General features: G+C 45.6%; 1 protein-coding gene across 6 annotated transcripts in view; it reads right to left on the reverse strand.

The window, feature by feature from the left end:
* Window positions 1–4,756: 4,756 nt before the first annotated feature.
* rgs3a (regulator of G protein signaling 3a) overlaps window positions 4,757–16,061 on the reverse strand; it is a 110,067-nt gene continuing 98,762 nt past the window's right edge. For 3 of the 6 annotated variants that reach the window (XM_076163656.1, XM_076163657.1, XM_076163658.1), the window contains 4 exons: window positions 9,517–9,618; window positions 8,479–8,540; window positions 7,245–7,411; window positions 4,757–7,123 (listed from right to left, as the gene is read on the reverse strand). In XM_076163656.1, the coding sequence (XP_076019771.1) occupies window positions 6,923–7,123; window positions 7,245–7,411; window positions 8,479–8,540; window positions 9,517–9,618 (532 nt within the window). In that variant the 3' untranslated portion in view covers window positions 4,757–6,922. Of the gene's footprint in view, window positions 7,124–7,244; window positions 7,412–8,478; window positions 8,541–9,516; window positions 9,619–10,041; window positions 10,415–13,795; window positions 14,016–14,179; window positions 14,349–16,061 lie in introns of those variants that run through there. The other 3 variants (XM_076163659.1, XM_076163661.1, XM_076163662.1) reach the window with 3 other exon arrangements.

Raw genomic sequence — 16,061 nt, forward strand, 5'->3', positions numbered from 1 at the left:
ATTCTGTATTGTGTTATGGTGTTTCCGCTCATTTTTGTCACCGCCTTCATCAGCTAATTATAGGCCCCGGTTGAAAAATGATTCGGAAAGTCTGAAACGGGAAAGCAATTTGCCTGAGAGGTGCAATCCAATCGTCCCAAATCCTCCTGATTGATGCTCCCCTCTTCCTCTCTCTGTGCTCTACGCTACGGGCTTAAGATAATCCACAACCACCTGAGGATAGACGAGTAATGTGACTTCATCCAGCGATGTTAAGAGGCATTGGTAAACAAAGCTGGGTCAAATGGAAACAGCACTGAAGGGATCTCTATATGTGCTGCACCACACGTTACAGCTGGATGGATGTGAACCAAACAGGCTGGTTTGAGCTATAAAGAGTGAGATGGATTCCATGATTTCCTGAAGGAAAGCGAACACAACAGGACAGTCCAAGGCAGCACTGAATGTTCCCTCCATCTCTTGTTGTGATAGCTTTCGCCTTTTACAAGCTGTAAGCAAAGTGTTTTGCCCTCACCGCATCTTGACTCTGTGGTGAGTGTGAGAACAAGATGTTGCTCTCAGAGGTTTGGCGGCATAAAAAGCTCCAGAGTGAATGAAGTGTTAGACCTCTTGATAGCAGAAACTGGGAGAAGACACATGAAAAAACAAACTGATTTCACTCAGCAGTCTCAAAAGATGGCAACAATCAGTTTTCAATCAATTTTCAGGTGATAGAAACAGCAGCCATGGTAACAATTGAGATGCAACAAGAGGCCACTGAACAAAGCTTCCATTCATACCTGAAATTACCCATTAAAGCAGAATCCATTTATTTGACAGTCCTTAAGTCATTTTCAGTGTTCAGTATATCAAATATCTTGCTTTTAAAAACACAGGGCAATGGGGCCTTTTTCTATCTTTCCAACAATTGTCACATTAATAACATTGGACACAAAAAGAGAGTAACAAAAAGTAAATATGTATGTTTTAGTTTTTTAGTTTTCTGGCCTCAGGTGGCTGGAAAAAGAAACCAACTGAAGAGAAAAGTAAGATAAAGATAAGAGCAACGTACATGTCATTCCTGTCTTCTCTAGAGGTTTCCATCTGTGCAAACTAGTTTCAGAATCAAAGTTGCAAGACATCACAGTGTCACACAGAGTTCTCACACACACATACGCACACACGAAGCCTTTGTGTGTTTTCTGGCAGACGTCTTTATTTTACTCTCCACGGGATTTCCAGTAAAGTGTTTATGAAAGTGAGCTGCCAAAGGGTTCTATGGTCTTATTATTACTGGCCGGTGTGCGTAAATGTTGCGTGTTCATACTCGCTGCCACCAGCTGACTCAGGTGATGAGGCGTTGACGTTATTGGAGATATTTTCTTTGCAAGTTTATTATCCACAATAAGCTTTTGGAATGATCTTATTTCAAATATAAAGATAGACTTTCCCTGCAGGGTGCGTTTGTGTCTTTGTATCTTTTTATTTTAATCATTACATTTATACAGCAGAGCAAAATCACAACAGTGCAATAGACTGTCTAGATTTTACTTTGAAAAAAAGATTCAATACAGCCAGCTGTGTTATTTCAATAAAGTCCAATAAAGTAAGACGATAACGTTTCTCATTTTATGTGCAAGAATCATTTCCGACTCCTCAAAAGTGCAACAATTACTTTAAATTCCAGTAACTGTAAAGTGAACAGCTCATTCTGGGGGTTTCTGCTGTGTAGCGTTCAGGGCTCTTGTAATTATCAGTTAATTCCCTCATTACAATGACAGTTTGTGACTGTAAGAATCTGTTGTAAGCCCCTGGGCTGACCGGTGAGTCAAACAATGGAATGAACGCTTTGAGAAGGACGTGGTGCGATGACATCATAATAGACGAGTCATGCCTATTCATTTCCTCTGCTTTGACACACTCATCATACCAATGCGCTTCCACCACCGCCCAGTCAAAGTGGGAGTTGGGGCAGCGATGCCACATATGGCACCGATTCAAGAGCCACAGGAAATGCCTCAGCAAAAGATTGTCTATTGATATCGTTGTGAATGTTATTGATACTTTGCTTGATGTCCAGTGCCAATGTCCACAGCTGCTTCCTGTCAGTCCAGCTGTGCCTGAGCACATCTCTTGTAGAATTTGGGAAAGTTTCAAAAACGAATAGAGCTGTTTTTCTTTTAGTGGATTTGAGAAAACACTAAGCTCCTCAGTTCCTGTATACTCACACAGACACACATACACACACACACACACACACACACACACACACACACACACACTTGAACGTATATACGCAAACTGTCATGCAGTGTTACAACATCAGTTAAAGTGGCTCTGAATAATCCCAGCTGCTTTTGAACGCGTCATAGAAAATTCTCTGTCACACATGGTTGAAATCAGTTTGTCGTCACATTCATTCACATTCACTCCTATCCTGTGCAGGATTATAGCTGGGTCAGCGTCCCATCACAGGGCCAACACACACACACACACACACACACACAAACCTGCGACTCATTCATGCTCACACTTCCATTATAAAAGTGGGGGGGAAAGAAGAAGTTGAACATTTAAAACATTTGAATGATGTTTCTAGCTGAGAGTATTGTATGATACATTGCCTCCTGTGCTGCCTCCTTATATTCCATCGTCCATCACACAGAACTTAAACATATGACATCACACAGCGTATAACCTCATGGAGCAAGTCGGGAAAATGAAGCGAAACGGAGCAAAATAAATACAGATGAGAAAAACCCTTATGAGGTCACAGTCTTCACCAGGAGGAGGCATAATCACCATGATGGATGGTACACATACTGTACTTGTGTATATTACTGTAGTTTAAGCAAGTGTGTGCAGGCTGCAGCAGATTTAGAGTGGAAACTGGAAACATTACTACGCTTTTGTATTCTTTCATTTTTTATTGTTATTTCTGTACACACACACACACACACATACAGGAATGGAAAGTCTGACCACAGTCGACTGCCTCCTCTCCATTAACTTCTCCCACGCACACACACGCACACACACGCACACACACACACCCACAAGTGAGTGAAGACAGCTGGGTAGATGTAATGTTTCTTTTGCAAGTTTGCCAAGAGTTTATACAGATTGTATAGATTGATCTGAGCGTTAGGGATTCATCAGACCTGAAGCCTCTTTAATGTTGCTGCAATACAGAGACAAGAGGGGGGGACATTGATTGTCCTGGTGTCTTAAACAATCAAATGCAATGTGAACAAATGAGACGAGCTGAAATATTCCCCATTACTTCATGAGCACTATGTTATTGATCCCTAAAACCAAACACAGTACACACTTTCTTACATACACGGTCGCCCATAAAGTTGGAATGATTGTTTATTCCAACTTAATGGGAGAAAGTGTATTATAAAAGGTTATTGATATGATGATCATCTAAAAGTATTATCTGACTTACTGGCCATAATATTTTGCATTGATGGCTTGGATAAGTTATAAGCATTCGAAAAAGTTAAAGATAAGTCACTATGTCAATGTCACAAAGGCAATTTAGATGTGCTATAAAATGTAATAATAGAAAAAATAATCTTTTATTCAAGGCCTGTGATAATAAAAAGACAAAAACAAGGGAGAAAACCACACTAAAGCTTTTCTACTGTGTGATAAGAGAAATGCAAGAGCAGGAAACAAAGACTGTAATATTCTGTTTGGGACAGAATTAATGTTCTATCACACACAAAAAAAACTCCTTTTCAACCAGAAGTGAGCAGGAAATCCGAGCGAGCCTGTTGGTTTGTCTCACGTGACTATTTTAGAACAACGACAAATACTGTGATACGGTTGACACAGATGACAGAGAGGAAGGAAACCTGAACAAAAGGATTTCGTAAAGGAATCCACACCAAGAGAACCCAAAAAAGAAAATGTGTCCAAACGAGACAAAGAGGACACTCAGAAAGGCAGCGAGACAGAGGAAACAGCCCAAACAGAAGCGATAGAGGGGTTAACACTAATTCCTTTGGGGCAAATCGAAGCATGTCTGTGTCAAAACAGATGGCGGCTGGTAAAGGAGATTAGGAGTTACTGTTATCTGTTACTGTCTCCATGGGCAGACGGTTACTGTGAGGGATGGGAACATTACAGACAACAGAGACGACACAGGTCACCTCAACATTTCAAATGTCCAGGTTATGTCCTCCCACAAATTTGTCCTCCCACATATGCTCAGCTCAACTTGTCTCTAAAACTCCATTCCAGACATTCCCATTACCCTAAACAAGACTCTATTCTCATCTATTCCATTCTATATACATTTAAATTAAATTAAAGGATATAAGAATTCATAAATTGTCAGGTTTTCATTTCCTTTTTAGGCTTTAAGCAGGAAAAGCACATTATCTAACACTGATTCATTAATGATCACTAATGATGTTTTTGATGCTCCAGTTTGAGCCGGTTAGAACTGCAGAACACAAACTGTCATCTGGACAGACTGGAGAGCAAACAAAGTGTTCAAGGTGATGATGTGACTACAGAAACTTCACTGCTCTTCTCCGGTTTGACGAGTTTCTATTTTTAACAACGTGTAAAAACAAGTAGACACAACACAGCTGGTGTGTGTCGTTCAGAAGATTTCCACTGTGTTTAAACGTGTTTTGCTGGATATTGTTGTTACATATGCTGTATTCTCATATTGAAGTGTATAATCAGTGTGTGTGGGATTGTTGTTTTGGCAGCTTTTAATTCTAAGACGAGGATGAAGGAAAAACCCAAACACGTGACGTTTCATTCATCAGTTGGTTGTTTTATTTATCATTAGCAATGACACCAAATGTACTCTACTGTTTCACTTGCTATCATAGGAGATGCATTTTGAATTGTAAACAGTGAAAATGAGAAAATGCATTTCAGAAAACTCCTTACAAGCAGTGTATGACCAGGGAACAGAGCAGCTTGCACCCGCTCGTACTCGCCTATTTATTACAATACATGTCATTTTATAGCTTTGAGTCTCTCGTATTTACATAGATACAGCTGGCTCACACATTCAACCAGCACAAACCTATTGGTTTCTTGTTTTTGTATGTTTTTAATGTGTTATCACATAGTTTTCTTAAAGAATAACAGTATATTTACAACAATAACCTCCCAGCTGCCTGCTGCTGGGGTAAACGCACAGTTAGAATGACTTGCTTTAAACTCAACGCACTACTTATGGTTCTTTAAAGTTTACAATGTAAGTCAACCTTATAGCTCTAAATCTTCTTCTCTTAACAAATAAAGTTAAAACAGAGCTCAAGCCATTCGTCTTCCCCATACAAATTCATAATTATCCAAATACATGAACAAACAAAAAAGAAAATAATAATAAAATAAAATAAACAATACAAAATATTGCACTTAAAGTTCAGGACAGCATTGGACCTGGAACGGTGGTTAAGAGGGCAAGTGAGAGCTTTTAGCTGAGTGCTTTGGAGGAGCTGAGGGCGGCTGTAGAAGCATCCAGCGAGTTTATTCTAAATAAATAGTCAAACTTTTGTACAACATGAAGCGTTATATTCGTCTGGGTGTGAGACGAGCGACCTCTCGTATCGCTCGGTACACCGATGGAGTGCAGGTTTGAGGCCTTAAGCGTGTCAAAGGAACAGGTGATGTGTAGAAACAGAGGGGAAACAGTGGAGAACATAAACCAAGCAATGTCCTGAGAGTGTTTCCTCTATTAGTCCAGAATGAGCTGCTATGTTAAAGGAAAATGTCTTTTGGCTGCACGGGACGTTTTTTTTTCTCATCCTTCTGGAGATTTCCTTCCTCGTAAACAGTCTCCGGAGACAACGTGCAACGAGGAGCCGCTCCATCTCGTCTCTGCTCTGTGTCATAATGTCCTTTACCGTGCCACTGACACGTCTCTGCGTTTCATCACAGCTTCAGTCCGTCTTGTTATTTATACCTTGTAGTCCCTCACGGAAGCTTCCAGAGTGGCAGCAGGATGTGGGTGAGAGCCTTTAAATAAGTGGTGAAGAAGAGGACCAAGGGTTTTGAAGAGGAGGAGTGTGCTTTCGTTTTACGGAGGAGAGAGCAGGTGAAGGGGAGCTGCCGGGACGGTTTAGGTTCGGACGTTGTCCCTCCGTCACACAGTTCGGAGCCCGAAAACATGGGGGGTGGGGGGGGGGTCCTTGTAGTTGTGTCTGTGTGTGTCTGTGTGTGTGTGTGTGTGTGTGTGTCTGTGCGTATGTTTGTGTCGTACCACCAGCTTTGAAGTGGCTTCAGAGGAGGACGTGCAGGAGGAAAGGAGGAGGGGGGGAGGAGAGTCGAGAGTGGGAACTTAAAAAAAAAAGAAAAGAAAGGGGAAAAAAAGTGACAAAACAGTACCGGACTGTCTTCGTGTCTGCTGGAGGGGGGGGGGTGTTCAGAGCGTGTGTCCCCCTCCTCTCCCCTACCGCCCTCCCCCTCCACAACTCCTCCTCCTTTTCTCCGTCACATCTGGACAAACACTTAAACAACTACGAGCAAAATGTACAGTGGGACAAGAGACTGTGCAAGCCCCCAGTGATCAGACAAGCGTCCAGCTCCTGCTCCGGCCCTCCCTCGCGGGCCTTCGGCTCTTCGCTCCATGCATCCATCCATCCATCCATCCATCCATCCATGCATCCATCCATCATTGCGTAAACTACATTCCTCTGCAGTGCCGCCGTCTCCTCTCACACCACAACAACAACAACAACAACAACAACAAAAATCACAGTGGACAGGATGGCAGACAGACAAAAAAAGGACAATAAAAACAGACAAACAAAGATGTCGACCTCTTGTCCACCCCTCCTCCGCTCAATTCACACTTTTCTCTCCAAGTCTGCCACTTTTCCCTCTCCGCTCTCGTTGATAATCATCTTCTCTTTCTCGCCTCGTGTCTTTTTTTTCTCTCCCGCCGCCGCCGCCGCCTCGTCTCTCATTACGACGAAGACGAGGTGGAGGTGGAGCTGGGCTTTTTTTGGTTGATTAAGTCCAAGTAGAGTTCTGAGCGCAGGAAGCGGGGGTATGAGTCCTTCTCCATCAGCCCGTATATCCTCCTCTGTGCGAGGTCGAAGCAGGAGCGCGTCACATTCTGCAGGTTGTCCTTAGTGTGATCTCTGGTGTAGGAATCCAGGTTGACCTGAACAGGAAAAGGAGGAAAAGAAGGTGAAGATGACGCTTTTATTCTGAAGGGATCAAGCTGTGGATCAGGGTCTGCAAGTGTGTGTGTGTGTAAGTGAGTGTGTGGCGTCCTCTCTCACCTCTTTACACGACTGGATGGCGATGTACTCAGCGAAGATCTTCTTGGCTTTGGAGGCCATCTTGGATTGCGACTTGACCTTCTTGTATTCCTCACATGCGAGCCAGAATTCCAGATTTTCCTCGCTGAACTCGGTGCGAAGGAAAGCTCTGAACGCTGCCAGACCATCTGAAGTGGAGGAGGAGGAGGAGGAGGAGGGGGAGGGGGGGGAGATAAACAAGAGAAGAAGTTGACTGGGGTGTCATGGCAACGTGCGCCGCTCGGAGTTTTCGGCAGCAGAAATAACTCAGTGACAGACGTTTGAGTCATGTGGTCGGAATAAAATACGGGTAAAGAAAAACACATTTTCAAGACTTAACACATCCTTTAAGTGACATCATCCCACTCCACATATGCCACCTGTGCATTCCTCCGTACACAGAAAGTGAATGAACAAAGCGGTGATTGTGTGAGCGTGCAGGGGGGCCGTGGAGGGATGAAACACGCTTTCTAATCTAATTCTGGCGCTTCTTAAGCTTTGGTTTCGGTTAATGATTTGAGGAAGGAGGCATCCGGAAGAAAGAATCGCAGGAAGCCCAGTCCCACCCTCGGCACCTTTCCGTTCCCATGAATCACCCGCGCTGATAAGGACCGCCGACGCAAAAGAGCTCCTCTTCTACCTCATTCCACAGAACTGGGGGTGAGGCGAGAGGACAAACAAAGGGCACGACGGGGCGAGAGGAGAGGAGAGGAGAGGGAAGAGGGGGTAGAATAGAGAGGATGGATCTGCCAGGAATGTCAGTGCTCATGTTTTGTGAGCAGAGAAATCGCTTGTTTGTGTGCTGGGATTTGAACTAAAAAAAGAAAGAAAAAGGCTGCACGTTGGCGGTGCGTCACTCTGCATTAAGCCTGGACTCTATCCTCGGGATTAGAGGGGGGGAAGCGTGTTGGCCATTGACTGCAGCACAATGCTCCCGCGCCAGCATGTGTTTCTGTAAGTGTGTGTGTGTGTGTGTGTGTGTGTGTGTAACTCACATCTGTGCAAGCATATTTCCTGCACTCAACACCCTCCCTCCCTCCCTCCCTCCCTCCCTCCCCCCCACCTCATGTGTGCCCTGTGTCCATATCCTCTCAGTCTCTGTCTACATTCAGGCAAAATAAAGAGAGAAGACTGTAAAGGAGAGAAAGAGGAGAAAAGGGGGGAGAGATGGAGAAAAGTCGATTTTCAGTAAATCAAAGGAACTTCAGTAACTTACATTTGTGCACCAGCAGCTTGTCGAGCGAGTCGCCCCACTTGAGCGCTTCCTCTGGGGTGGGCCTGCAGATGAAAGCAGAGCGATTCTTTAACAAGCCCATCTCAGCCAGGTTTCTCATTGTGTGACCCATCCGCAGGACCTCGTCTAAGGACAGTGCAGGACAGATGAGCCCCTAAACGCAGGAGAAGGTATTCCTCTGTCTGTCTGTCTGTCTGTCTCTCTCTCTCTGCCTCTCATGCGTCCACTCCACCCGGAGCTGTGAGCCTGTGTGCCTGTGTGCTGTGATGGGCGGGGAGGGGGGGTCGGCTCTTTATAATCCCCCCGACTGCAAAGCAGAAGGCGGGAGGGGGCGCGGCTTTGGCCGACCAATGGTGGCGCGTTGTGTCTTTTAAGGACCGCCCCCCTCCTCCATCTGCCCGCCCCCTGCTGCCTCTCTGAGCCATGCTGGGCTGCAGGCCACATGATCACAGGAGAAGATCTGAAGTTTGACCTGCTTTGATGATAGATTTGAGTTTTATCCAAAAACCCATTTTTTAAATAAATCACAACATATCAAATCTAACGCCTGCACTCATTAACTTCCCGGTGGTTCTCAAACTGTGCTGAAGCAACCCCTGCTGGTACGCCACATGTCATGGACATTTCAGGCAAGAATAACAATAGTTGAAGTATACAGAACTTATCAAAACGAGAAAATTTAATTATTTAGTTAATTTATAGCTCAATTTCAGTGCAACAACAGTGTGTATGTAATAACGTTGACCTGACATTGACACAGATCATCAGGTAAAGATGTATGGATTGATATATTTATTATTTTATAGATTTTATAGATTAAAACTCTTTTGCCCGTCAAGGTTTGCCGTTCCTCCTCTGCCCACGTCCCCTCTTCCACTTTATCCGTGTCACGCATCACAGGCTCACTTCTATTTCTGCCACTGCCCACACGTCTGTATTTCTAGACCAGGTCATCAGCATTTGGGTGGCGAGACCCAGAAAATAACCACACACACGTGCTGGCAGGAAGTGGGCACTTACTTGACTGACTTCATCGCTTTGTCTAACTTGCTGGCTGGGTTGCTTCCTGGAGATTCATTCCTCCTCCGCAGGAAAGCCAGCCGATTCTTCATGTCTTTGGCCCTGAGTGAGGGAAAGACAGAGAGAGAGAGAGAGAGAGAGAGAGAGAGAGAGAGAGAGAGAGAGAGAGAGAGAGAGAGAGAGAGAGAGAGAGAGAGAGGGAGAATGAGGGATGGTTGGCAGGAGAGATGAGATGAGAGGGACACAGCAGGAGCAGGGGAGAGGGGAAAGTTGAGAGAAATGAATCCAGGATGAAAGGAAAGATAAAGTGGATAGAAGAAGTAAAACATGGGGGAAAGAGGGAGAGAGAAAGAGAGAGAGAGCGTTTTGAATATCCAGTCCAAAGTCCATAATCAAAGACAATCCGAGTCATGGGAAATCACCAACAAACTCTTCAGCACTGCAAATCCAATCCATATGAAATCAAACCCACAAAAGCCAAGAAACGCCAAAAAGAGGAGGTAAATAAATGCCAAAGTTTTGTACATTTTAGCCTTGGGTGAGGTATGCCGCTACGGTGGCTCGGAATCTTCCAAAAGGCCGATGCGGCGACGTCAAGCTCGCGCTCTTCTGTCTTCCTGCCACTCTCCTGTCTTTCCTGTAGATGTGTCCCTGGCAGGTTCCTAGGCAGGGACTGAGTGATTGTGGCAGCGAAGGAGGAGAGAGACTCAATCCTCACTCCTCTGTTTCATCACGCCATTCTCCGTGTGCCTGGAGGGGTTTTGCTGAGAGGGAGCTGACCCAAGGCCGAAGCAACAGGGCGAGCTGACCTCCTCGCTCCTCTGTTTCCCTTTCGCCAACATCCAATATCCTCTTGACCACCCATCTCAGCCCACTGTCACACACTCAGGGACCCCTCTCTCCCTCCCTCCCTCCCCCCCCCCCCCCCCCGGCAATCATAAAGCCCCACCTCATCCTTAACGCCTCGACGACGTAATACGCCAAACCCTCAGCCTCCCCCTCAAAGGCTTCGACAGAATCCTGCGCATTCCCATAATCCCATGGTGCGCGTCCTGGCTTTTCCCGACCTGCAGCGCGTGCTGCCTCTCTGGGATGTGACCTCACTCAACACCCATTTCCTGAGTCCCTGCTTTTGATTTCCACTGTGGATTGACTGGCCTGCTAATAATGCCGAGCGCGGCGGCGGCGTGCGCGTGGCCTAATCACTGTAAGCTCTCACTCCCGCAGCCAACCCAGAGAGAGAAGCTAAATTAAGAAGCAGCTTCCATTTATACACTCTTATCGCTCCAACATGCATGGAAAGGCGCCCAAACTCTGATTAAAACACACTCCGAGCAGCCAGTCTGCACCTGTTCCAACTCATACACACTTTACTTCACGTGTGATGTGAAAAATCATGTCGTTGCCAGAAAGTGTGTGTGTGCATTTCTGGTCACACAGGCTGATTGTAGCACTGAACACAGCACACAGTCAGCAGCCCCAATGTGAGCTTTTCCATCCGCACGCCTACACACACACACATATGACGCGACACACCATGACTACATTTGCAATCTTAAGCAGCGGCGGCGGCTGAATGATTCCTTTACACCAGGAATGAGTGTGACAGGATGTGCGTTACAGTTCTGGGTTCTATTTGGGTTGTGGAGGTTTGAGCGGTGCAGACTAGTTTAGTTAACGCAGATTAGCCATAAGGGGATTTTTACGAGTGTTTGAGAGAGTCAGGAAGATGACGAAAAGGCAAATCAGAAGCTGTTAATAGGAAAAGAAAGAAAAAGGGGAAACGCGTCTGGAAAAAAAAAAGAAGAAGTAAGGCTGTGAAGAAGTGATCGATACATTCATAGAGAAGCAGAGGAATCTTGCCCTTTTAATCAGAATGTATGAAATATTCATCACTGACATCTTATACACACACACACACACACTCACACAATCACACACACACGCCAAGGAAATGTTATTAATAGAGAGATGACACATGGGCTGGAATAACATTAAGTGACCCGTATGAAACTACAAGTATTCGTTAAAAATGTGCTGAATCAAAGTCAGGCCTTCCTTTGATGGAGTTCAGCCGTTTGTTATCCCCCCCCCCTCGTCTGTCGCTTCCATTTGCCAGGCCGAAGGGTGTTATTACCCAAAATAAAAACTCTCTGGCAGTTAAATAAAATCACAACACGAGAGCAGGATTTATTAGCTCGCTCTATTTTCGGCTGCATCCGAGGCAATTAGGCCCCGGGCTGCCAGCGCGTGTGAGGAAGAGAGGGGTATGTGAGGAAGAGGAGGTGTGTTTTACGGAGAGGGGAAAATATTTGGTTGGCCCGGGGAGAAAAAAAGACTTTTATTATTTATGCGAGCTCCAGATCTGAGTCCACACGGGAGACGGAAGACAATGATGTCACAGCTCCAGTTACTGTGTTTTAAAGGTGAACTACTGTAGCGTCTCCATTCTGCCACCGTGTGGGCAAGACTGGATACTGCAAGGCACGGCTCAGCTTGGGATCAAAGCCACAGATGCTTGCAGGCTTGTATTTTTCCTCAGTGTCAAAATTGGAAATAACCTCATCTTACATCACCACCAGCTTTATAAAGAATCTGGGGAATATTAGGATAATAACACGCTGGTCAACAACCTGACTGCACTAACTAGCTGAGCTTTCTTTTTAAATGTAAGTCTGCATATGTTGTGTGAAGGATTGTGTCGTGTGGTGCAGCGATTTGCTCAGATGAGAGAGTTTGTTCTTCTGCAGCCATTAATGGAATTGCCGCAGTGGTTGGTCTGAAGCTTGAGGGCTGCATATCTCCACTCTTCATTTTAAAAAGTGAAGCTTTACTCCAGCAGAGAGAACACGCAGATGTAATTACTGCAGCGGAGTTACTGTGAAGCAAGTTGTGGAGCAGAAATGTGCAACGTCAGCTACACCGCCTAAAAACTAATAACCCAAAAAAGGAAGAGGTACTATTAAACTTTGAAGTCAAAACTTCATGTAGCAGAACGTGTGCATCCTCAAATCAGATTCTCAGAAGGAAGAAGGAGGTCTGGGTAATGCGGTAATGGATGGAAAGGTTATATTTCCTAATTGGAGGAAGAAAGTGTGAATTTTGTCAATTGAAGCCTGTTAAACTGGATTTTCACTTTCCGGTGCTTCCTTCAGTATCTAAGTTCTAGTCTCTCTCTCCGTCTAAAGTTCCTTCTTCTTCCTCCGCTTCGCCCCGTATCTCTCCAGCTGAGCGCCGCCGGCTGCTAATGGCCCCCCCGGCACCACTACCGTTAGCACGCCTCTTCCTTTGATCTTTACCATACAATCATCCCCATACACTCCAGCTAATCTGCTAAAACACTGACCCCCGCTCTGAGGAAGATTATCAAATTAGACTCATCTTTGATCCAACATAGTGTCGCACCACACACGCTCTCTATTTACAGCCACGTCCATGAATGCAGAACATCTTGACTGTCTAATACAAACGCACGCTGGTCTGCTGGAGTTAAAAGCGTACCAGAAGGTCTTCAGCTCTGCAATTATCTGCAGGTTTCCACGCTCTTATTCCCACTTTGCTTGGCTCACATTAGATACACTAATAGCCCCCCGCTGGCTATTCCTGGTGTTGTGAAAGTAGGCCGCACTCCCAGGGAAAGGCTCTGGAAACATGTCGAGGGGGGAAGAGCTGCAGCAGAGACACACTGATAGGAGGAGGACCGAGTACCGACAAGCACGGGACACAAACACCGTCACCCCACTTTGTCCCCCCTTTTGCTCCTCGTTTACCTGAGTCTCTTTCCCCACAACGGAGGGACTTCACCCTTTGAGGCATGAGGCACGGGCAGAGTGTGTTTCCAATCCCTCCGCCGGTATTTACAGAAGGCTGTACGCCAGTGACACTGCACACAAATAACCCTGTGTCTGCCTGTTTGTGTTGGTCCTGCCTTGGTGTGTGTGTGTGTGTGTGTGAATAACAGGTCAAGGGTTGTGTCAGTGTGTGTGCAATTTTCTATACATCAACACCATTTCAGAAACATGTGTGAGCAGTTTGTCAGGATTTGTTTTGATCCTCCATTCTGCCACGATAAACCAAATGATGAGAAAAAACACAAAACAGGAGGAGAAGCTCATGCTGCCAATCCTCAACGCACCTCGTCAATGTAAGTCACTCTATTCCTAGAAGAACAACCAAAAGGGAAATTGTCCTAAATTTGATCTATATATAAACGTGGAGCGCCATCATATTCCGCGCCTCAATCAGAGAGAAGAGAGATCTATTTCTGAGCAACACTCACCTTCCCAACCACAGAGACCACATGAGAAAGTCCTATTCCTGAAATCCAGGCTGCTTATAATAAGAAAAAGGGGCAGCCTGGAGTTAGAAGTTAAAGCTGCTTCCTCCGAAATAGTTGGAGTGCTTCAGCCTCGCAGGGGGATTCTCCCTCGCTGCGACTGTCAAATGAGATCCACAATCCAGAGGTCAAATGGCTCCCTACCAACTCCAGAAGCGGCGGTTTGTGCAACAACAACAAAAAAAAGGGGACCCCCCTCCCACCAAGACCCACCCACCCAGTCCTTCCTAGCCCTCCCCCTCATCCTCTCTCATACTTTTCCAAATCTTGACAGCCGAGATCAAATATCGCACACACAAACAAACAAGACAGGCCCCTCTCGCTTACCTTTCCAGGTACTTCTCAGAGAAATCGACCATAGCGTGAAACATGGGTGCCAGCCAGAGCGCGAGGGGGGTCACACGGCAAAAACGTGAGTTCATGTAAGTGTGTGTCAGAGTGCCAGAGCTCAGGGCTCAGGGGGTTTGTTTGACAATCACATTCCTCTAACCCCTGAGAGGCTCCGTTTGAGCTTTATATAGTCCTGGCGGTCTGGAGGAGGCGGACCCTGGGCTCAACCAATCACCGCGCAGGGTTTGGAGAGGACAGATTCCTTCCGCTGGGGCCTGGACAGGTTTTAGTTTTATGGGTTAGTAAGTTGAGATCAGATCGGTCTTCTGACAGGAGGCTCGACTACTGTAACGCTTCGTTCTTTCTGTCTCAGGTTGATTACAGAGGACAGACGCGTCCTTAGAGGCTAAAACAAAGACACACATCAGAAGATTAGATTCATCTTCCACCGGATGCTTATGTGCTTTTAAAGTTTATTTTATGAACTTGACCACAAATCAAACTAGTCTGCATCTGTGGGGTGTAAAACTAAGAGTCCTATTTTAAAATCACATCATAACTTTGACTGGAATGACTTAATCCAAAGTAACTGGGCGTCCCTGGTGGTCCTCCAGTGATTCATCAGTTAAAGTGACTGATGAGGAGTAAGAGGCTTTTGAACCTCTGCAGGTCACTGACATCTCCGCACTTCATTTGTCCTTCTTTGGTTTGTTTTTGTAAACGTTGGGAGCCACGAGGTTCCCGTTTGGAGGAGATGACGCCACGTGAGTGTGTGTCACAGCATTTGACGATTTGGGATTATGCAGAACTTCACATCTCTAAATTCCACTAGAAATTCTACTTGTGAACCCGTTGATACTGCGATTAAAAACTAACTGGTGAACAATCAAACTTAGTGGTTCTCAAACTGTGCAACTTTAAACTGCAGAAATTCCCTAAAATTGGGAATGTCAATCCAGATTTTTGGAAATTCTTCTATTGGGTCAAATCGTTCACACATACAAGGTTTAAAATGAAATGAAATAGATGTTTTGTGGAAGATCTACGTTTCTCTCTGCATGAGTTTGAATGCAGAAAGTCACCTTAAGCATTTACTGCTACTTGTTGGAATTTGCTTGGGGAGGCAGAACACCTGGACTGCTTAACAATAGAGATAATAATGGAGGTGGCGGTGGTGGGGGGGGGCGAGCGGAGATAAAGGAGACAATCCCAGGAAAACAGCTGCGCTCCATCTCCAGAAAAAGGAGACAAGGAGGGGTGGGGGGGGGGGGGGGGGGAGACAACAAGGAGGGAGAGAGGGAGAAGAATGAAGCGTAGGAAGTAAGAAACGGCGAAAAAAGGTGCTGAGAGCAAAGGAGAGAAAAGACGTGGAGGAGGCGGAGGAGGAAGAGGAGGAGGAGGAGGAGGAGGAGGAGGAGGAGGAGGAATAGGAGGACAGAAATGCTGAGGAAGTCAGGGACCACACTGGTGTCTTTGTCATTGTAAATGATGCATGAGTGTAGAGGAAACAGTGCGTTCACTGTGCGGGAGCCAAGCGGCGCTGGAGGGAGGGAAGCTTCAACGCAGACGGGGGGGGGGGGGGGCAAATGTACCCAAACAAGTCTGCTCCATATTTACCTGTTAACACTCGGGCAGAGGAAAATAGAACACGGATATTCGCCCAGAACATGTATTTTTAGAAACATCTAAACTGGATAATCAATATTCCAGATTATTCGTCTCGCCCTTGACTGATTCTTAAAGGAACGAGCTCGCCTGCAGACTATCTTCCATAATATCAACATGTGTTCTGTTTAGATTAATTCTGTGTGTGTGTTTCAGCCAACAGTTATCAGTACAATGTACTAGAAAAGCAAATGCTGTACATGTACTGCAGTAT

This window comes from Genypterus blacodes, unplaced genomic scaffold (assembly GCF_046128005.1).
Source record: "Genypterus blacodes isolate CSIRO-AG114 ecotype Tasmania unplaced genomic scaffold, CSIRO-AGI_Gbla_v1 ptg000133l_1, whole genome shotgun sequence".
NCBI classification, from domain to species: Eukaryota; Metazoa; Chordata; class Actinopteri; order Ophidiiformes; family Ophidiidae; genus Genypterus; species Genypterus blacodes.